This window comes from Salmo salar, chromosome 15 (assembly GCF_965601325.2).
Source record: "Salmo salar chromosome 15, fSalSal1, whole genome shotgun sequence".
NCBI classification, from domain to species: domain Eukaryota; kingdom Metazoa; phylum Chordata; class Actinopteri; order Salmoniformes; family Salmonidae; genus Salmo; species Salmo salar.
This window is the reverse complement of record NC_138305.1, coordinates 87,384,751-87,407,391: the sequence shown is the minus strand read 5'-3', so window position 1 is coordinate 87,407,391 and position 22,641 is coordinate 87,384,751. Positions and strand designations below refer to the sequence as shown.

General features: G+C 44.5%; 2 protein-coding genes across 9 annotated transcripts in view; one reads left to right on the top strand and one right to left on the bottom strand.

The window, feature by feature from the left end:
* The window catches only part of LOC106572365 (histone deacetylase 7), a 69,172-nt gene extending 51,909 nt beyond the window's left edge, over nt 1–17,263 (top strand). For 3 of the 8 annotated variants that reach the window (XM_014146440.3, XM_014146434.3, XM_014146441.3), the window contains 20 exons: nt 545–667; nt 813–937; nt 2,183–2,284; nt 2,457–2,628; nt 2,972–3,174; nt 3,372–3,572; nt 3,839–4,049; nt 4,302–4,435; nt 4,571–4,691; nt 5,328–5,377; nt 6,200–6,307; nt 6,436–6,491; nt 7,581–7,668; nt 8,363–8,482; nt 8,717–8,814; nt 11,810–11,928; nt 12,597–12,730; nt 12,948–13,029; nt 13,384–13,522; nt 13,650–17,263. In XM_014146440.3, coding sequence (XP_014001915.1) covers nt 545–667; nt 813–937; nt 2,183–2,284; nt 2,457–2,628; nt 2,972–3,174; nt 3,372–3,572; nt 3,839–4,049; nt 4,302–4,435; nt 4,571–4,691; nt 5,328–5,377; nt 6,200–6,307; nt 6,436–6,491; nt 7,581–7,668; nt 8,363–8,482; nt 8,717–8,814; nt 11,810–11,928; nt 12,597–12,730; nt 12,948–13,029; nt 13,384–13,522; nt 13,650–13,692 — 2,429 coding nt within the window. In that variant the 3' untranslated portion in view covers nt 13,693–17,263. Of the gene's footprint in view, nt 1–544; nt 668–812; nt 938–2,182; nt 2,285–2,456; nt 2,629–2,971; nt 3,175–3,371; nt 3,573–3,838; nt 4,050–4,301; nt 4,436–4,570; nt 4,692–5,327; nt 5,378–6,199; nt 6,308–6,435; nt 6,492–7,580; nt 7,669–8,362; nt 8,483–8,716; nt 8,978–11,809; nt 11,929–12,596; nt 12,731–12,947; nt 13,030–13,383; nt 13,523–13,649 lie in introns of those variants that run through there. The other 5 variants (XR_014380676.1, XM_014146438.3, XM_014146439.3 and 2 more) reach the window with 5 other exon arrangements.
* A 450-nt stretch (nt 17,264–17,713) lies between these two features.
* Nucleotides 17,714–22,608, bottom strand: LOC106572367 (twist-related protein 2). The gene is made up of 2 exons (XM_014146444.3): nt 20,264–22,608; nt 17,714–18,160 (listed from the first exon to the last, which is right to left on the bottom strand). The coding sequence occupies exon 1, from the start codon at nt 21,000–21,002 to the stop codon at nt 20,421–20,423; it is 582 nt and encodes a 193-aa protein (XP_014001919.1). The 5' UTR covers nt 21,003–22,608; the 3' UTR covers nt 17,714–18,160; nt 20,264–20,420.
* Nucleotides 22,609–22,641: the final 33 nt, after the last annotated feature.

Sequence of the window (22,641 nt, the reverse complement as noted above, 5' to 3'; positions counted from 1 at the left end):
CACACACACACACTAAACCAGGTGTTTGCCATGCAAATGTTTAGTTCTCACATGCCTTGTGCCTCAGGCCCTGATGCTATGAGGTTACACTCTATAATTAGCCCATAAGATCCTTGTTGCAAAGCTGTAATGCTGTCAGCTGAAGCACGGTCCCTGCCCTACACACAGCCCAGAGAGATGACTGACAGAGTATTCATTATAACACAGTTTTGACACGCAGTTAATTAGCCACGTGGCTGCACACTACTTCATCACTGTCATCCTGTTCATAATACCTGTTTGGAATCGGATCTAGGCTTCACAATGCCTGTAGAACCTGTTTTAAAGAAGCTCACGGTAAATCTAGATGTTTCCTACATATGGTACATTCTGTACATCAGCAGAATTAAACTGCTGAGAATGTATGAATGGAAAGGAAATTCTTTCTTTCAATGGTATTGATCCTGATTTCTACATTGTGCTCGGCTAGTAACTTTCTTTTGTATTGGATAGTTTTCGGAGACAGTAAATGTATACTAATGACGTTATCTCTGTCGTTGAGCAGCCTCAGAGCCCAACCTGAAGGTGAAACACAAGCTGAAGAAACACCTGAACACTCGTAAGAGTCCTCTGACACGCAAGGAGAGTGCCCCTTCCCCCATCAAACACCGGGTGCCCGACACTCTGGGTAAGTCCCTCACTCCCCCTAACACTGCTGCCCGCTAGGCTCTGTGGTGCCAGGGCTAATAGAATGACTGGGACATGTTGTGTTTTGAACTCTCTCTCTCGCCCTTTCTCTCTCTCCCTCCCTTTCCCCCCTTTTCTCTCTGCAGACTCGTCCCCCAGCAGCAGTAGCACACCAGTGTCTGGCTGCAGCTCGCCTAACGACAGTCTACCCAATGAGAACGGAGTGCTGCAGTCTATTGGCGGGCTGTCCCATGAGGTTATTATCCGATTGGTATTTACCCAGCCTCCCTTCCCCTTCCCCTACACACACATACACCTATACATATACATGAAGCTTTGATTCTCCTCTAGTGTGTTTGTGTGGAGATGGGACCAGTAGAGCCTTAGTTTCTGGACTGTTTGTTCAGTGTGTTTCTCTAAGCTATGCGGTCTGGGTAATGAAATGTTTAAAACAGTGATACTGGATAAGGACATCTGTCTGTAGCCCTATAGCTGAACACAACACCAGATCTGGTCACCTAATCAAACTCTCTCCACCTCGTTGAACACAACACCAGATCACCTAATCAAACTCTCTCCACCTCGTTGAACACAACACCAGATCACCTAATCAAACTCTCTCCACCTTGTTGAACACAACACCAGATCACCTAATCAAACTCTCTCCACCTCGTTGAACACAACACCAGATCACCTAATCAAACTCTCTCCACCTCGTTGAACACAACACCAGATCACCTAATCAAACTCTCTCCACCTCGTTGAACACAACACCAGATCACCTAATCAAACTCTCTCCACTTCGTTGAACACAACACCAGATCACCTAATCAAACTCTCTCCACTTCGTTGAACACAACACCAGATCACCTAATCAAACTCTCTCCACTTCGTTGAACACAACACCAGATCTGGTCACCTAATCAAACTCTCTCCACCTCGTTGAACACAACACCAGATCACCTAATCAAACTCTCTCCACCTCGTTGAACACAACACCAGATCACCTAATCAAACTCTCTCCACCTCGTTGAACACAACACCAGATCACCTAATCAAACTCTCTCCACCTCGTTGAACACAACACCAGATCACCTAATCAAACTCTCTCCACCTCGTTGAACACAACACCAGATCACCTAATCAAACTCTCTCCACCTCGTCGTCTAGCCTTGGCCTATCAGAATAAGCAGGCTGTCCCACATGCATTTTGTATGATACTCTCACTTGTGTATACACTTAAACACTACACAAACACACTCTCTCTGTCACACACACACACACACACACACACACACACACACACACACACACACACACACACACACACACACACACACACACACACACACACACACACACACACACACACACACACACACACACTCACTATGTATTCACTAACATAAAATCACATAATCACATACATGTACAGTACACACAAGACCTGCACCTGCTGAGGTACCCATCAGGTTTGAGAGTAACACAGTCATGTGTTACTGTTGTGTCCCCTCAGGCCCAGAGACTACTGCTCCAGGATGGGTCTCTAGCCCACTTCACCGTCCAGAGTTCCTCTGTCCTACCCACCATCACCCTGGGCCTGCCAGCCAACGCCAGGGTAAGCATATCACACAACCTGAAGAAAAAGATGTAGATGTTATGGAGGTTATGAATTCAATGCCTTTCATAATTATAATGAGAGAGAGCAATTGTAAAAAATAACAACACTAAGATTGTTCTTTGATAGCAACTAGTTAACTTACCGCCACATTCTATGCGTATGTGTACAGAGTGATGGAGACTTGTCCCCTCTGAAGGTGGGCCGGGTGCCTATGGTGGCGGGAGGGCAGTCTGTCTACCTTCCCCTGGGGACGGAGGAGCAGAGTGGGTCGCTGTCCCCTCACTTCCAGCCTGTCCTCATCCTGGAGCCCTCCGGACTGGTGCACGCCCCAATGCTCGCTGGTGAGACACCACAGCATTCACATACAATTCTGGCTTGTAAGAAGTTTGACTTCCAATAAACATTGCCTTTGTATACGGTAGTGAAAATTCCTTTCACATGAAACTTGACTTTGACATAGAACAGGAGAAGTCCTTGCCAGGAATGTGCTAGTTATAAAAGTATGAAACAATACTGAATTGCTAAGGTGGATTCTGTCGCCATTAGGACTTTTCTTCAGCCTCCTGTGAAAGAGCAATGGAGAAAAAGTTTATGCTGCTGCCATAGGTATTGTGACACTGCCACCTTGTGGCCTTGACAAACAGTCAGACTTACAGCCACACTGCCTGTTTCCTCTGGTCTCAGTTCCAGGCCTGGGCCCTGTTCCTCTGCAGTTTTCCCCCCAGACGGATCATCTGGCCCCGGAAGGGGGCCCTCACAAGCCTCTGAGCCGGACTCGCTCAGAGCCCCTGCCCCAGAGCCCCAGATCCCTTCACCCCCATCTGCTGCAGCAGCACCACAACTGCCAACTTTTGGAGAGACTTAAACAGCAGACACATCTGGGAAAGGTGAGTGACTTACACACCCTCACAAATCCCTCTTTGCTCACATATACTCTCATGCTCACTCACTCTGTTGTAATGGATTATCGATTTTTGTACAATCCAAGGAGGGCTTCATCTGCCAGCAGCTGTCTTTTTTGGCAAAAATACATCGATAGAATTTAATGAATAAAGCTAAATGGATCATTATATGTGTGTTCAAGCTGATGTCTAAGACCAGTGAGAAGCCTCGTCTTAAACAGATCCCCTCAGAGGACATGGACTCTGAGGAGGTGGGGCCAGCGCCCAGCGACATCTATCAGGGCAGAGCAAGGGCGGAGTCACTGAGGGAGGCGGAGCTCGTGTCTGCGGCAGACAGCCAGGGAGGACAGATCAACCTGCAACACACACTCATACTCAACCAGGTAAGATACAGACACACAGAGGATGGTAGAGGAACACTAGAACATGTCTCCTTGAACCTCCAGCAGAGAGCAGCAAAGGGTTTGATATTTTGTTGGTGCAGGTTTGGCATACTCTTATGTATATAGATTTCTGTGGGTTGAAAATCACAACAATCTCTCTCCATCTATCTCCCTCTCTCTCTATCTCCCTCTCTCTCTATCTCCCTCTCGCTCTATCTCCCTCTCTCTCTATCTCCCTCTCTCTCTATCTCCCTCTCTCTCTCTAGTCGTTGCTATGGGAGAAACAGAAACAGCTGCAGCAGCTGCGTCGCCAGACAGCCCACATGGAGACACTGGCGGTACCTATTATGCTTGGCGGTGCCCACCGCCCCCTCTCCCGTACCCAGTCCTCGCCAGCCTCCACATCCCTCACGTTGCCAGACAAACCCCTACCCCTGTCCACCCCAGAACCACAGAGCAAACCACGCTTCACCACAGGTAAGAAGTGAACCACACACACAGACACACTGCCACCACGAGGACCTACCTAGGTGTAGGTTATTAACCCTACTGTGGCCGTATTTCAATCTGAGGCCTGCTCAGGGATTCTCTGATCAATTGATATTATTTCATTGCATTTGTTTGATTAGCTTCCTCATTGTGGTTAGATCTGTCTTATAGCTGTTGATTTGGAGGAAATGGGTAGTAATCACGGGAAATAGTCACGTTAATGTCTGTGTTTGGTTGCAGGTCTGGTTTATGACTCTCAGATGCTGAAGCACCAGTGCACATGTGGTGACAACAGCAGCCACCCAGAGCATGCTGGGAGGATCCAGAGTATCTGGTCACGTCTCCAGGAGAGAGGTCTCAGGGGACAGTGTGAGGTACAAACATCATCATTATCATTACACACGTATTACACATACATCCATATCACTGATTACAAGTTACTAGAAGACACCATAGCTGTCTCCAACTGGTCCATTATCTGTTGCTCTGTCTGGTCCGTGTTCCAACAGACTATCCGAGGTAGGAAGGCCACTCTGGAGGAGCTGCAGTCGGTCCATTCAGAGCGTCATGTCCTTCTCTATGGCACCAACCCTCTTAACCGCCTCAAACTGGACAACCGCAAGCTGTCCGGTACGTCCTCACTACAGATGTTATGATGTACTGGTCGACTGCATCAGGCCTTGTGCCAGAAGCCTTTAGGTCAGTGGCTCCCAACGCTGGTCTGGAGTACCCCTAACAGCACACAGTTTTGTTGTCGCCCTAGACAAACATGTCTGATTCAACTCATTGTGGGCCTAAAGATTAGTTGACAAGTTGAATCAGGTGTGCTTGTCGGGGGCTACAATAAAAATGTGTACTGTTGGGAGTACTCGAGGACCGGAGTTGGGAACCACTGCTTTACGTAACTGGTAACAGTTTGGCAACAGCACTGTAAAGTAAAGCTACTTACTCTGGTGTCCCTAGTAACTCTGGTGTCCCTAGTAACTCTGGTGTCCCTAGTAACTCTGGTGTCCCTAGTAACTCTGGTGTCCCTAGTAACTAGGGATTTGTCTTTGGTTAAAGTTACAGCTGAGTGATAGTGATAGCACTTAGGAATCCGTTAGGTTTAGTAGTCAACTCATTTATGTATTTAAGTTGTCACTACAGTGGTGGTACACAAACGTACAGTAATGTGTGATACTCATTTCTAATGTAAGATTGTATGAAAAGGAGCTGTTAACATTGATTGTTTGGTTAATAAAACCTCTTTGCATTTTTCTCCCTCAGGCATTCTCTCTCAAAGGATGTTTGTAATGCTGCCATGTGGAGGAGTAGGGGTACGTGAGAGGCCCAACACCACACACACACACACACACACACACACACACCACACACATTTTCCCCTAGCTCTCTCTCACTCACAACACTCACAACATCTCTCGATTTCAGTTGGCAATTCTTCCCTCCAAGTCCTTGACAACGGTTATATGATACGGTCCATTCAGATTGATTAGAGTGATGGTAGTTGTTGATGTTGTTTCCAGGAGAGGGCCATGAGAAGACGAGGCGGTGGAAATGAAAGAGGAAAACATGAGTGCGTTGGGACATGTCAATAAATTGCCTGACGATCTCCATCGGACCGTGACAATTCAAACTAATAGAAACAATATGCGCATGACGAGGGATAAAAGAAATGCCTCCAATTTCATTGTCTGCGCCAGACGGCTAGAAATGCGAGTTTGTGAACAAACAGAAAAAAAGAATGAAAGGATAGATAAAATGGAGTGGACAGGAGAATGTTTAAGTCCCTGAGGGAATGCCAACCCCTCAGGTCTGTATATACAACACCATGAATGCGTGGTCCTGTTTCTCTGTTGCTTGGATAGCAAATCTCTATGGCACAGAGTGTGTCTGTGTAAATATATCAGACAGCTATTTTATAGTCCGGTAAATGATGGAGGTGAGGTCGGTTTATAGTGTGCCTGTAGTACTATTAGACGGTGTTGTTTAAACCATGGAAAGAAAAACACCTCACCTGATACACTGTAACTCCCTATAGCATGCTAGCAGATTCTAAACACATGGTTATGACCTCTTCCATCAAGCTTGACTGCTGTCCTGTCACTCACCCTCATGTTGTTTTGGTTTTTGATTGGCAGGTGGATAATGACACAATCTGGAACGAGTCTCATACGTCCACGGCATCGCGCATGGCTGCAGGCAGCGTCACAGAGCTGGCCTTCAGAGTGGCCAAAGGAGAACTCAAGGTAAGACACCGATCTGGACTCCATTCCTCATCCAATCACACTCTGGTCTGCCTCACCAGCTGCCTTAGGCCACTTGACAAAGAATACTGAATGATAATGCTTTGTTTTGTTTGACTGTTTCTCTCCAGAATGGCTTTGCAGTGGTGAGACCCCCAGGCCACCATGCTGACCCCTCCAACCCAATGTGAGTCTGTTTCATATTCTCATATCTACTGTGTGTGTGTGTTGATTTTCGTGTATACTATACTCCTTGTGGTGGTGCGTGCCCAGGCTAACCACAGCGGGCTCTGCTGAGCTTTGCAGTGTCAGCAGCCTGTCTGACGATGGATATTTATGGGCTGATAGTGAAGCTGGGAAGGAGAAGAACAGAGAAGATTTATGCCTCTTCTCTACTCTCCTCCGATTAGTGTGCTGAGTTGGCTCCTAGGAATTCCACCATTTTCTCTCTTATCCTAACCACTATCATCTTGTATTGATAATGTATGTTTCTCTGCCCTCCACCCTGTCTCTCTCTCTCTCTCTCTCTCTCTGCCTCTCTCTCTCTCTGCCTCTCTCTCTGCCTCTCTGCCTCTCTCTCTCTCTGCCTCTCTCTCTCTCTGCCTCTCTCTCTCTGCCTCTCTCTCTGCCTCTCTCTCTCTCTACCTCTCTCTCTCTCTACCTCTCTCTCTGCCTCTCTCTGCCTCTCTGCCTCTCTCTGCCTCTCTCTCTCTGCCTCTCTCTCTCTGCCTCTCTCTCTCTCTCTCTGCCTCTCTCTCTCTCTCTCTGCCTCTCTCTCTCTCTGCCTCTCTCTCTCTGCCTCTCTCTCTCTCTGCCTCTCTCTCTCTCTGCCTCTCTCTCTCTGCCTCTCTCTCTCTCTCTCTGTCTCTCTCTGCCTGTCTCTCTCTGCCTCTCTCTGCCTGTCTCTCTCTGCCTCTCTCTGCCTCTCTCTCGCTCTGCCTCTCTCTCGCTCTGCCTCTCTCTCTCTCTGCCTCTCTCTCTCTCTGCCTCTCTCTCTCTCTCTGCCTCTCTCTCTCTCTGCCTCCTCTCTCTCCCCGGCCTCTCTCTCTCTCTCTCTCGGCCTCTCTCTCTCTCTCTCTCTGCCTCTCTGCCTCTCTCTGCCTGTCTCTCTCTGCCTCTCTGCCTCCGCCTCTCTCTGCCTGTCTCTCTCTGCCTCTCTCTGCCTCTCTCTCGCTCTGCCTCTCTCTCGCTCTGCCTCTCTCTCTCTCTGCCTCTCTCTCTCTCTCTCTGCCTCTCTCTCTCTCTGCCTCTCTCTCTCTCTGCCTCTCTGATACAGGGGTTTCTGCTATTTCAACTCAGTGGCCATCGCAGCCAAACAGCTGCAACAGAAACTGAGTGCCAACAAGATCCTCATCGTTGACTGGGTAAGGGTGTCCTCGTCTCAGTTGAATTAGTACTATTTTGACAATAACTACTAGTACTGACCTTCATGATGTACTGTATGTATAAACACATGAATTATGTACAGGTAACTGCCAAAATAAAGGAAACACCAACATAAAATGTCTTAATAGGGCGTTGGGCCACCACGAGCCAGAACAGCTTCAATGCACCTTGACATAGATTCTACAAGTGTCTGGAACTCTATTGGAGGGATGCGACACCATTCTTCCATGAGAAATTCAATAATTTAGTTTTGTTGATGGAGGTGGAAAACACTGTCTCAGGCGCCACTCCAGAATCCCTTTAAACCCCCTATGGTCCTTTGAGATCTGAAGTCTCTTCTAGCCATGGTAGCCAAAATAATTAACAACATTTTATACATAACCCTAAGCATTATGGGATGTTTACATTGCTTAATTAACTCAGGAACCACACCTGTGTGGAAGCACTGCTTTTAATATACTTTGTATCCCTCATTTACTTGTGTTTCCTTTATTCTGGCAGTTACCTGTATGTGTACATGTATGTAAACACAGGTACAGTATACACATGAGTTCTGTCTCACATTAGTTACTGGTTACTATTGATTAGGCCTAGGATATGACATAACACAAGCCAGCAGTTATTGGTTTTAATGATACCAAATGTTCTCTTCCATCTCTGTCCTGTTGCTAGGATGTTCACCATGGTAATGGGACCCAGGAAGTGTTTTACAATGATCCCAGTGTGCTGTATATCTCACTGCATCGCTATGACGACGGCAACTTCTTCCCTGGCAGCGGCGGGCCGGCTGAGGTAATTGACATCATTGGTTCAGCTCTACACGGGGAATTCTGCTAGTAGGCCCAGACGACGTCAAGAGAAACTCAAAGAGCTAGCTAGGTTCCAAAGTTACAGTGGAGAGACGTCTGTCGAGATTAAACTACATGTGCTGTGCCTCTAGCACCTCTGTTACTCTTATTGACTGTATCCTCCTCTCCATGGAGAATGCTTTGTCTCAGTAGGTCTCTGTGTGTGTCTGTGTTGTAGGTGGGATCTGGTGCTGGAGAGGGCTTCAATGTCAATGTGGCCTGGACTGGAGGTCTGGACCCCCCTATGAGTAATGCTGAGTACATCACTGCTTTTAGGTAAGACAGCTCCGACCAAGGTTATTCTAGTGAACAGAAACTAAAACTAAAACCAATCATGAAAAAAGTCAACTGAAATAAAATAATGAACCAACAGAAAATACTAAAACTGTTATCTTTGACTGACTCCAAAACCAACCAAAATAAAAACCATGATGAATTATGTTCAGTTTTTGTTCTCTTTCTTGAAAGTTTTGGCAAAAATGTAATGGAGTTTTCAATGGGGTTTCTAGCTTTTTTTGTAATGGGGTTTTCAAGCAAGGTCACATTGAGATTCACTTTTACTGCAGCGGGCTAAATCAGGGTCACACGGAGTGAATAATTGGTAGTCTTAAACAAATCTACTTTGAAATAAAAGTATAGACCTAAAAAAAACAAAGACACTTGTACCATGTCAGATATAGAGTTGAAATGTATAACATTTTGAGTTTGCATCCCAATATTACACTTTATATAAATCACAGAATATAAATATAACAAAACTGTTTGACATAGAAACACCGGATTTTTGTCGTGTTTTTATTATGAACAATATGAACAACATTCCACCCATAGGGTCAAAGAGGGCGTTTTTGGTCATTGACTGCAGGAAAGGGTTACAGGTAGACTCAGTGAAATGACGTTGCCATGGTGAGCGCCGCAGCTATTGGTCGCGTTCCCCTGCTCAGACCTTGCATGAATCAACCAGGTCATCCACTGTGCAGTCGGGCACCAGATTGCGATAACATGTTGGTTGTGTTCCTTTACTCAGACGTTGTTGACGCATGCCAGATCTTACAACGCCTAGATAGATAGATAGATAGATAGATAGATAGATAGATAGATAGATAGATAGATAGATAGATAGATAGATAGATAGATAGATAGATAGATAGATAGATAGATAGATAGATAGATATACGTATCAGTTAACCACATCATATGGTATAGCAGTCTGGTGCCTGACTCCACATTCGATGACATGCACACAACCATTGGTTGATGCATGCAGCGTGTAAGCAGGGGAATGCGACCATGATGTAATTAGCTGATAGGTAAAATACCTATCCAGGTATTGTAAGATCTGGCAGGCGCCAGCAACGTCTGAGTAGAGCAACGTACCCATTGAGTTAAGTGTGATGCAAGACTGTTCTCCTACAACATGGTGCTTCAGGACCAAAACAGCGTCACGTTTCAACGCTCCTGGTTGTTGAGGAAATTGACCCACTACTACTGTTTACTTGGTGCGTCTTTGTCATCTCGCTGACTCTACATTTTAACCTAATGTAACTTGACCTGACCCATCACATTGTTTTACTGCCCCCCAGTGGCAAGAAGTGACATCACCCACAAGTTCCAAAACGATACAAATCAATGATGTGTGTCTCAGAGTTAAAAGTCGGGTGGAGACGAATGGTTAGTTTCGTCAGTTGTCCTGTTAACCCCTTCCCAGCCAGTGTTCCCAGCTAGCTAGTTTATGATGCAGCATGACGCTAGTTAAAAGGTGTAAAATGAAGTGATGTTTATTTCGATGGGTGAGGGAGAAACATCTTGGTCACCATCTGGATGTCACTGTGACATGTCGCTGGCGGTAGCTAACGTGGCGTAGCTAACGTGGCCATTTTGTTCTATCCCACTTGATTTTTATCCCCAGGATAGCAGCCTACACGAGAAATAAATTGCAATATTGGTAGTAACCATCTGGGTGTCAGCGTGATTCAGTCTACTGCTCACTGGGGAGAGTTTGCTCTACAATCCGGCAAAACAACATGGGGCACAGTGTCCTTCACTCCAGTTTACCGAGCACTGCTGTCAATATACTGTAAATTGATTGACGCACTTCTGAATCCCAGTAATTTGAAGTGCATGTGTATGGTCCCAATTTAACATTTTAATACGATTTTTTGTAAGATTAAATTGTCTCCAGGTTTGGTTGTTGTTGTATTAAACAGACATTTCACTGACACTTCCTCCATGGCACTTAATTGCCACCGGTGGGTAGTTTAAAGTTCTAATGAAGTCTCTGTATGTTGGTTTGGTCTGCTGTCTGGTGGCAACCATAGGAAACTGTAGCAACCACACGTAAGAGGGTCCACACTGCAGGCACACAACCAAGTGGGTGGGCCCCACCTCTAAGCCAGCGTAACAAAATGAGAATGACAACATAGTACTGGAAAAGTTTCAACAAAAGTTTTTAACTTCAACTTAATAAGTAACAAACCAGAGTATTCCTAATATACCTTACTTTTCCACACAATAATGCACCATCCTTGGAAATAATAATTATAACTCTGTTTTTGTTATCTGAAAATACATATTTTGTTGCCACACGTCTGTCCCACACAGATTTAGAATGCGCAACAAATTTGTTGGTGAAATATTGTCGGTCAGTTTCTCTAAACTCCAGGGGTAGGGAATGCTGCCATCCACCACATACCTCTACACCCCTCCCCACCTCCCTGTCTCCTCTCTCTCATTCCTGTTCTCCTCCTCGCCTCTCTCCTTCCCTCTCTCTGATTGATCTTTAATGAGCCCTCTCCCTCTCTCTCTTGTTCTCCCTGTAGTCTGTCTATAGCTGGGCTCACAGGGGAGTATGGAGGTTTTATTGGTCTACAGGGGAGGCAGGGTTAGTTAGTGCGGTGGGGAGTGGGGGGGTCTGGGCTGGAGGAATCCAAACGCAGGATAATGAACCCAAATGGATCCCAGATGGCATGCTGTCAGTGACGTGAGGAGAGTGACAAGCTCCAAATGGGAACCAGACGCGCCTATGGCGGCTTTGAACTCGGGCGGCAGCGGAGATGCCTGCGTTAGCTTCCTTGCTAGCTGGCGGCTCTGCTCTGCACTGTGCTGGTTGACTCTGACAGAGAGGGGTGATGGACACCAGCCCAGAAAACAACAGGAGGCCCACTCCCTAGCAGCTCAACCCCAACCATGCTCTCCTCACTGTCTGAAACAGCCAGGCAGGGCTGTTAGTGGACTAAATGACATAGATGTTGTTTAATGTTTCTCCCTGCAGGACGGTGGTGATGCCCATAGCTCAGGAGTTCTCCCCTGACGTGGTCCTGGTCTCCTCAGGGTTCGATGCAGCAGAGGGACACCCTGCACCTCTAGGGGGTTACAAGGTCACCGCCAAATGTAAGCAAGGTTTTCCTCAGTACACTTTAGACCCCGAGCTAGCCTATAAAGTGGTTTTAGAGCTTTGCTAGTTAGTTCTTGATAAATGGAAGGTAAGACATTTATAAGCATTGACCTGGTACACAATATAAAATGGCATGATAAAAATCAAGTAGGAGGGACAATACAGATGTTGGATCTTACTGTAATCCCCCTGTTGCAGGATAGCTTTTCTGCAATTTAGGAAATGTTCAACTTGTAGTGTATTTGAAGTTTAAAAAGGCTCCTAAAGTTAGTACTTTGCACTTTGAAATTTCAGACTTGATTTTCCCCTCGCGAAAAAATGGATCAACATCTACAAAAATCCACATAATCATTTACATTTCCCTTTTGCTGCAGGATTATTTTCCTGCTGTAGCAAACTGGCTCAAATGAAGATCCTACATTTGTAGTTGTATTTTTGTTAGTGTTGTAAGTGTGTGTCTTTAGGGATTTACTGTATGTTAATCTGCGCTGTAAATATCATTAAGATTGATACATGCCCTGCAGTATATTCCCATGTTGTCAATCTAGAAAAGGGGTTGACATGCCGTATTGAACATGATTTAGGCTAGTTTAACATGCAAAGTTCCCGTGCTTAATTGGCCACCACATCCCATATTGACTGTTGATGTGGATGTGTCCGTCAGGTTTTGGGTTCCTTACCCGGCAGCTGATGGGTCTGGCTGGAGGCCGGGTGATCATGGCTCTGGAGGGAGGTCACGACCTCACGGCCATCTGTGACGCCTCTGAGGCCTGCGTCAGTGCTCTGCTGGGTATTGAGGTGAGACTGGTTTAAGGAGCATTAAAGCAGTTTATAAACGACTTTAAAACCCCTTCCTAAATCATGTTAAGTACACCACACAGGTGTATGTGAAGTGTATTCCCTCATAAGGAATATTCAATGATATGAGTAAGAGGAAATCTATGGAGGGCTGTTAAGGTGAATGTTGTTGATGAGTGGTCTGATGCCTTCCTGTCCCACGGTGTTGTCCATACAGGAGCCTCTGTCAGAGGAGGTGCTGCTGCAGAAGCCCAATGCTAACAGTGTTCGCTCGCTACTGAGAGTCATACAGATACATGGTAGGTAAACAGTCATTCAACTCCTCATGTCTCAAATAAAGGACACCTCTGTCCCCCTTTTCCCTCTCTGTTTCTCTCTCTATTGTATTCTTGTCTATCCCTTTATTCTTGTCTGATCCTAATTATTGTAAAATGCAGAGACTTCCTGAGTACACACAATGATTTAATACAGTAGGCTACGAGGCTATTAATCATATTGATCTTTCACTATATGGACCCATGTAGTAGGAGGGACTAGCATTTGTCAGTTGGACGTTCAGACCTTCTGACTGCAGCCGAAGTGCCCACTGCTCTCATCCAAGTGTTTGTGCTTACTGGCTTTGGTTTAGGCAAATAAAGTGACCTGTTTTTCAGGTCAGTATTGGCAGTCCCTGAAGCTGTTCAGTAGCTCTGTGGGACTGTCCTACCTGGGTGCTCAGAGGAGAGACTGTGAGGAGACTGATGCTGTCAATGCTCTGGCCTCTCTGTCTGTGGGGGTCCTGACCAGCAGGAGGTATGACTTGACCACCAGTACCCAACACTCCAAAATGTTCACAGTAAAGGGCAGACTCCCCTGTACAGTATGTTACAAATGTGATGCATGATGTTTTCCCTAACCAACGTCTCTGTGTTTCCCCCAGCCACCCAGACGAGCCTATGGAGCAAGATGAGGACTCCATGTAGAAGATGCTGACCTTTGACCTCACAGACCTCTCCTTCAGGACATCCCAATAGCCTTGGAGATCCTTCCCTGTCACACGATGAGGGGGAGGAGTGTAGATTGTGGATCTCTGCCTTAACCAATGAGGCCCTAAAACCACACAGTGCCTCAAAGACCACCGTCCATTCTCCTCAGACTATATGCAGCGCACCTTAACACAGTGAAGAATGAACTCAACACAGTGGAACTAATGTATCCTTCTGACACAACACCAAAGCCCTGTCAGTGTATATGTGCGATAAAAGATGTTCTCATACAACTGATGATTAAATTAACTCTGTCCATGGTCTAGCCCCAGCAATACAGAGTCATTTATATTGTGTGTAGTCAGAAGGATACCAGCCCGGTGCTGTGATATTGACCACTTTTTGGCCTTTTTAAAAAAAAAGTACAGACGACCTAGGTCTTACTGAGGCACTTACAGTAAAGCAATACTAGCACCAGGTCTGTGGGTGTCTGTTGTTGTGTCAGTGAGCAGAGCAGACACCAGTCAGTGGCTCTGAGGATGGCCCTGGAGAGAGAGAGACCGAGACCGGCCAGCACCTGGCAACTGCTGAATGGCTCAGTCAATCCTTGATGATGTCATTAATATTCAGTTGAACCACTAAAGAAGAAAATGAAGATGTGGTTTTATCTGTCGTTTTTGCACTGTGCATTCCGTAATGTGAACCGTTGAAAATTCCAAACCTCGGGGGGGGCTCTAGATTATTTAATTATCTGTTCAACTTTGAGGATTGGAAGATATTTTTCTCCTCTGAAATTCACTCACATTCTAAGAAGACTCATGCATGTATACACAAATTAGTATTTCTAAGTGCATTTGCAAAAACTTCCTGTTTGCCCAGATTGTATTCTGATTATTCCACTGCTGTTCTTAGACCAGTGTCTTTATACATTGTTCGCATGGACACACACACACACACACACACACACACACACACACACACACACACACACCACACACACACACACACACACACACACACACACACACACACACACACACAGTCAGAAATGCATTTCATTCGCACACTATTTCCCTTTATGTCTTACTGACATGATGAGGACCAAACTGAAACAAATAAACCAATGAATCTTATGAAGAGCTGAAGACCCACCACTGTTTGGGAGGAAATACTAAATGTATGTTCATTCCTACGGTAGCTATATTGTATCGTTTTATTATGCTAGTCAAAGGCTCTAATGCACTTAATGGACATCTCCCAAAGAAAACTGTCTTAAATATGTCTGCAGTGTGACCATATTACTGCAGTGGACCAGTGAGGTTACAGTGTTAAGTTGGTGTTTGTTTTTTCAGGACCAGCATTTTGACCTGTAGACATGCCTATTTTATTGTGTACATTCATTTCACAGTTCAGTTGCCTTGTTGTTATCCACAAGCAGTTATATCAAGTAGAGCTGAATACGGTTGGTTATATCAAGTAGAGCTGAATACGGTTGGTTTGGTGTGTTATTCTATGAAAGCCTTCTTTATGGACCATCCAACAGACTATTACTGTTCGCACTATGGAGATGTTGCTTTAGGATGGTGCGTACTTCTCCTATAGACCTTGTGGAGAGAGTCCATCTCCACTCGAATGTATGATACAGTACTTGACATCATGCTGATTATTCATTTTCAGATATACTGTACCTATACACAGCCACGCTAAGCCTGCTCCAAACTGAAACTAGTTTGTGAGAATTCCTCAAGCCTATTTTGTGTGTTCATGAAATGACATCCAACTTAGATCGTTTTTGTTGTGAGTTGAAATGTTTACCACATTCCACTTTCCACAGTTCCATTTTCTACATTCATTCTAGATGTTATGTAGTTTGTCTTAATGAGCGTTTCATCTAGATTGCGCTCATTGTTGGAAGCTATTCGCTGAATGAAGAGAGACTGGCCACCATCAAATTCAGAAGACATAGTTATGAAATGTGTTTTAAGATTCACAATATTATTTTGTATATGACCCCGTACCTCTGGAGTGTGGCTAAATGTTTAAATGTATCATACGCTCTCTATTACTGCGTATTATTGCGTTTTCCATGTTGAAGAAGTCATGTTCTTTTTTTTAATCCAAAATCAAAGAGAAGACTGAGAGCATCCACTTCTGTCTAAAACAATATTTACAAGGCGTCTTTTAAAAGGAACATGCTCTCTGTGCTGGTGCTCTGACTGGTGACACACATCAATGTTGTCTTAACTAGACATTCTTCTCTAACCTCAGCTGCATCCTCACCTCTAGTTGGCATTGAGAGAGAGAGAATGGTAACCATGCTAACAAGTCTTTTAGCCCTTTCCTCTTATACTCTGTACCAACCACTGTGGATAGCTATGTGTGTCTAGGAGACCGTGTATGTGCAAGAAAGTAATAACTATTGCCAGTTTTCATTGTTCATTATTCATTATTGTTTGTACTAGCTATATGTTTTGTTTTCAAGACTCTGGGCAATGTTTGCCCATAAGGTCGCCTCAAAGACTTGTATAAAATTAAATAGAAGCAGCCACCATCATTCAAACGCTCTTAGAACTGACAGTGACTGTGGTGTCTGTCTCTTAGAACTGACAGTGACTGTGGTGTCTGTCTCTTAGAACTGACAGTGACCGTGGTGTCTGTCTCTTAGAACTGACAGTGACTGTAGTTGTGCCTGTCTCTTAGAACTGACAGTGACTGTGTTGTGCCTGTCTCTTAGAACTGACAGTGACTGTGGTGTCTGTCTCTTAGAACTGACAGTGACTGTGGTGTCTGTCTCTTAGAACTGACAGTGACTGTAGTTGTGCCTGTCTCTTAGAACTGACAGTGACTGTGTTGTGCCTGTCTCTTAGAACTGACAGTGACTGTGGTGTCTGTCTCTTAGAACTGACAGTGACTGTGGTGTCTGTCTCTTAGAACTGACAGTGACTGTGGTGTCTGTCTCTTAGAACTGACAGTGACTGTGTTGTGCCTGTCTCTTAGAACTGACAGTGACTGTGTTGTGCCTGTCTCTTAGAACTGACAGTGACTGTGTTGTCTGTCTCTTAGAACTGACAATGACTGTGTTGTCTGTCTCTTAGAACTGACAGTGACTGCGGTGTCTGTCTCGTAGTGCACCAGTGGGTATCTGTTGTCTATGAAGGGTTTAACTCTGTTAGAGTTAAAGTGTGTTGAATACTGTACATTAACTCTCCTGTAAAGTTTTCCAGGGGTCTATGGGCCACGCTCATTTTGTCTTAGTGGCCAGTGGGCCACTCCTCTCCATTTCTTTTTATGTTGTCCTTTTTATGATCTACTTGCTGTCTTTTTTATGATCTACTTGCTAAAGTCACTGTAAATAGATACTCAAGACCAAAATGCATCACACATGTGCCTTGAATCATGTATTGGTAGCCTTCACTAACAAGTTTAGAATAACAGAAAATTACATTGAATCTTTTTTCATACTTTTATTTCACCTTGTTTGTTTCCTCCATATTTCCTATGTATGTATAGAAAGAATGTCTATTTTGTACTGTTTTTCTCTTAATTAAAATTGAAAATGTTGTGTGTGTACATGTGTAGGTGTGACGTGTTTGATATACAGTCTCATGGTCCATTAATGCATGTATCCACATGTGCTTCTGTGGTTGGGTATATGATAAGATTTCTTTCCAACCAATAAATATTTTAGAGGCCTTATTTTCCCCCAAAAGAACAACAGCTTTATGTGCAATTATACCTTAGTCTGCCAGAGCAGACTTCTTAACGAGGCGTATGTTCTAGAGCACTAATTAAGGCTGACAGGGTAACTCGTCGATAGATCCCTGGTAACCCAGGTTATTTCACACACAAACACAAAGAAGGATAATAATCTATGTATTTCATATGTATTTGGTGTTTAGAAATGCTGCTGTGTCATCGTCCATCTCCAAATGTTGACTGCTGATGGTGGACCATGCTGGTGTAGTCGCAGTACAGGGTTTAAGGTGAGACCGGTTATAAGACGACACTGAGAAAGATGCTCAAATACACATTTTATTATATGGACAAGAAAATCACAAGGCATATTTTATCCACATATCTACAATTGTAATAAAAATACATTCTTTACAGCAACTGATTCCCTTTTAATCAAGAATGTTCTATTGGTTGTGACTACATGTATTTACACTAGAATAGGAACATTCACATGACTTACATTTGTGTACAAAACTGTTTCTAAGTCAAAGTTGCAATTTCCAGGTCATAAAAAGCTATAGTTGTCCCTCTTCCAGGCCTGCTGGTAGCTCAAAATTGTTGTCCCGCTGATTCTGTGTGCGCTCGAGGAAGCCGTGTCTCTACAGTACCTCTCCAGAGGCAGGGCAGGGCTGAGACCTGTGATTTAGTTGGTCCAGAGGTGTAAGTACAAACCAGTAATCAAAGGGATTGCAGACCAACGCGAAGGCTTCTCAATCGCCTTGGTCGGATGCTGGGGAGACACAAGATAGAAACATTCTGTAAGTGCTACAACAAAATGCTAAATATGCTATTTCCTTTTGCTTTAAAGAAAACACACTCTTAGTTCATGATGCCTAATGAAATCTCTGTACTCTCTAACAGTTAAACTGGTAATGGGCGTAAACTCCCTCCAGTATTAAAATGTTCATGTCCATTTTCACTGGAGGTCAGGGCTGTGTGTTTTGTTGAACATGTCCTTGTAAAATGTGGTATTTTCATTAAATGCAACTGGACAATATCAATAAACATGCATATAAAGGCAAAAGTAAACTCAATAAATAAGTATAAATGTCCAATCGAAAGCCAGAGTGTGGCAATAAGTTCAGCAACAAGAACAAAGCAGGCTAAAACACCAATGTATATTTGATCTCCTTGAAAGACAGGGATGAACAATGACGCCTCCCTGACAGAATACACATCATTCATGTGGCATACACACACACACACACACACACACACACACACACACACACACACACGACACACGCACACACACACACACACACACACACACACACACACACACACACACACACACACACACACACACACACACACACACACACACACACACACACATCCCGAAGCAACCCCATAGAATAGCAGGGAGAACCTTCGCATGAGAAAGGTTAAGAAGACTTTAACTGGAGAATACAACGGGACCCTAATGAGAAAGGAGCAAAGCATGTCTTCCTTCAGAGTCAGATTGCAGACACAACAACAACGGCCATCCCAGCAAACACAAACACTGAGAACGCATCTCTCATGTCTAACCGCCCGTTTCTCCTATATTCATTTCACCTGGTATTTAAGAAAGGGTCAAAGGACATTTCGCTTTCATTCACCTCAAACACAATTTCTAGAGGACAGTGTTTGAGAATGTCACAGCGAGTAACATGTCAACGTGGGCTAGGTTGTATGAACACACTGTGCTGACTGTAGTATGAAAAAGATATCCCTCAGAAGCGTGGTAACGGTACCTCTTGTGAAGTGGCTAAAGCAGTGGTTTCAAATGGCAAATGTGTTGCCACTGGTGAAGGGAGGCACGGCCACTGATGAGGCGTCTGATAGCCATCTTTACCATGGAGATGTGGAACTGGAAGCATCAATGGCACCTCTTTCATCTAACTTAGTGGTTTGTGGGAGTGCAGTAGACAGCCATCACTTCTCCTTTGATGGCTAACTGCTGCATGGTTTCTCAAAACCAGGTTATTTTTGTTGAGCCTCGTCAAGATCTATCTCATTTTCGTCCAGTGTAGCAAGTTTAAGCCAAAACGAAAGGAAAGAATTTCAAAGGAAAGTTTTAGTACCAAAATAATAAAAAAGGGACTTGGTTTGGGCGTAGGAAAGTGAAACTTGTAATGTTACTTTTTCCGCAATCATTTGGCTTCAAAGGCCGATTAATATTATCTAAAATGATGAGACTATGAGGTACAATGAGTTATGGCTGGCTGGGTAAAACTCTCTCTCTCTCTCTCTCTCTGGAGGAATGTATTCTTATATGCCTTTCACATAAGTATAAATATATATATAAAAAAACATAAAGTCTATTGAGAAGTTGCATATGATTAATTTCATGATTTCTTGTCCAAATACAATTTGTACATGTATAGAAACTAGAAAACAAAGAAGATTATGTATGGTGTGATTTGTTAGGGTTCAAAGGCTATTTCTTACAAAATGTATGAAATAACAGCTCTATGGCCTCCTATTAGGTCCATAATCATGATGATAATCATGGGATACATTTAGCTACCATCGTATATCAATTTTCAGGACAAACTGATCTTGTAGAATAGTTACAGTATACCTTGAATGTAAAAAGAGATTTGTGGTAACCTAAGATGTACTGTTCTATGATCCTCCCTTGTGATTTATTTACTGTGCAAAGTTATTAGGTTTCATTCTAGCAAATGTCCAGCATTGCATTTGATACTTTATTAAAACACCAGGTTAATCACTGATCACCTTCAGCAGATCTGTTGAATTACTACTTCTTTGCATGCAATATAAAACAGTGACATTTTGTTTTGGAAAGATACTATTGAGTATGAATGGTTTGTATGGTGCATACCTGGTGTAGAGTGGTGAAGGAGTTAGATGATGTGAGGATGAGGGTCAGAGAGCAGGGGTCAGAGGTCATGGGAGATTTGGTCCGGAGGGCGCAGCTGTGGGAGGGCGCGGGGGCAGGAGGGGAGGACGAGAGGGTGTTAGAGAGGTAAGTGGGAGGGCTAGTGGGTAGCGGACATGGACCAGGCCCCCTCCATCCTCCACACTGAGAATGCATAGCTGAGTCTCTCGTGGGCTAGGTAGTTACAGCTGGCCAGCTTGGCGTCCATCTCATCACTCTGCAGGACTTGGTAGAGGAAGTCAATGTAGCGCGAGGCCAGCTTCAGGATCTGGATCTTGCTCAGCTTGTCTGACGGCAGCGTGGGGATGATCTTACGAAGCGAGGCAAAGGCGTCGTTCAGGGACTGCGTCCGTTGGCGCTCCCGTACATTGGCGACCACCCGCTGGTGCTGAGGGTCCTCTAGGGGCTGGCCTGGGATGGGGAGAGGAGACAGGGAGGGCTGGGGACTCTTCTTAGGCCTCTTTGGTCCTGATGGGATCAGACTGGGAGGCCCTCCTGTTGTTGACTTGTTGTCCTCTGTTGGCGATGAAATGTTGTCTTTCCTGGTGACCCTTTTACGCCCGCCAGCCCCTGGTGTTACCACCACCACAGGGCATTTGTTTGGAGCGCAGTCTGGCTCTTCCTCGCTGGACACCACCCCTCCCTCAGGGTATTCACCACAGCTTGACGGATCCTCTCTCATGGCAGTCTATCTACCTAACCCTGTTTCTACACCTACACTGTTTCAATACCACTCCTCTGTTATCTCATTCAGGGCCTCTAATGGGCTATGCCTCCTTTAGTTTCTCTGTTCTATGGCAAGCCTGTATATAGAAATACCAGAAGTGATCTGCCAGGTCTGCTAGCAATAGAAAGCAAATGGAAAAATAATCAATTCTCAGTATTGGAAATCCATATGTTGCCTACATCTAGACATGACAACAATGTAACAATACAATCTGCTCGCTACATTCAGAACGGCAGTTGCGTCCAGTATCCTAGCTCAATGTAAGACAGCAGCCAACCTGCATCTGGCTTTTTAAAGAAGAAAGAGGATGTAACTTGTAAGTTCCCACCCATCTGTTCCACAGATTGGTCCAGCTGGGTTCTAAGGCACAGCCAGGCCAAGCATAACAGGAAGAGAATGCGTTTTGTGATTGGTAAGGGTAAAGGGATGAGGCGGAGACAAAGGCACGTGGGTTGACCAATCAGATGAGGATATTCTGCCGTTCTTTTTCGTATAAGTTGTCCAAGTTTATAGGTTCCAGATTTCTTCCAAAACAAGTAGCTCCCCTCCCCCATACCTCCTTTTCCCTTCTTAAAGTCTCCACAACTCAACACCATCATCAATTCCTTTGGATTTTGAAAGTAGGAACTAGACAATATTCTCCTCACATGATGTACTATAACTCCTCAGGACAGACCTCATTAGTGTGCCCAGGTTTCTAAGAATAATTAGAGCCTTTGCATGAGGAAGAGAAAAAACACTCTTTAGTAGTACTAGAGAGATAGATACTATAGAACTAGGCTGTCATTATCTTAGCCTTTCATCGAACTGAATCGTCTGTACAGTTTCATTGCATTCAGTTTCACAGTTCCATTGTTTTGTGAGTCAGAAAAAGCCTCAGAGACAGTGTGTTCAGATTTGCTTTGTTTTACTGGAGACCTGGCGCAGTCTTCTGAGCGGTAGGCTAAAGGGGAAACTGGCATACCAGAGTAGCAGTGAAGTCTAATAGCAAAATTAGCTCAAGTAAAGGAAAGAATGAGAGGTTCTGAATCTAAGGGGTGCCTCTGGGAACATTTGTTTCATCCTCTGTGCCAGAACACGAACATACCCTTCAGTTCTACCACCATCACTCAAACATTGCGGACATCCACAACACCAGAACAAAATCTATTGCTTGACTTTTGAGATTCGATTCGAAAATGCCTAAGTCCAAAACAGTTCCATGAATGCCCTCCAATGTAAAAGTGCACTGAATGCATCAGGGACATTGGGTTGTGTTGCACTAGGGTACAATGTTTATACGTGGAATCACTTGAGTGCATTTTGTATGTGGTGTGGGTTATTCTCTGAAGAAATGTGGACCTGCGGAAAGAGACTTCATGTCAACATACTTACAGTACACAAACAAAATTCACCTACATCTGTTTTACCTACCAAGATTAAGTACGTGCCAAACTTTCTAGGTAAAACACATGCCAGACTTCCACTGTCCGGTCCAGATGGGCAGTAAAGGCGGTGGAATCGGTGATCTGTTGATTTAAAATAATTATCTTGGTATAATCAGGAAACAGACCTGAATGAATACCCAACAGTGGTCAGCGTATAGGCCTAGTAT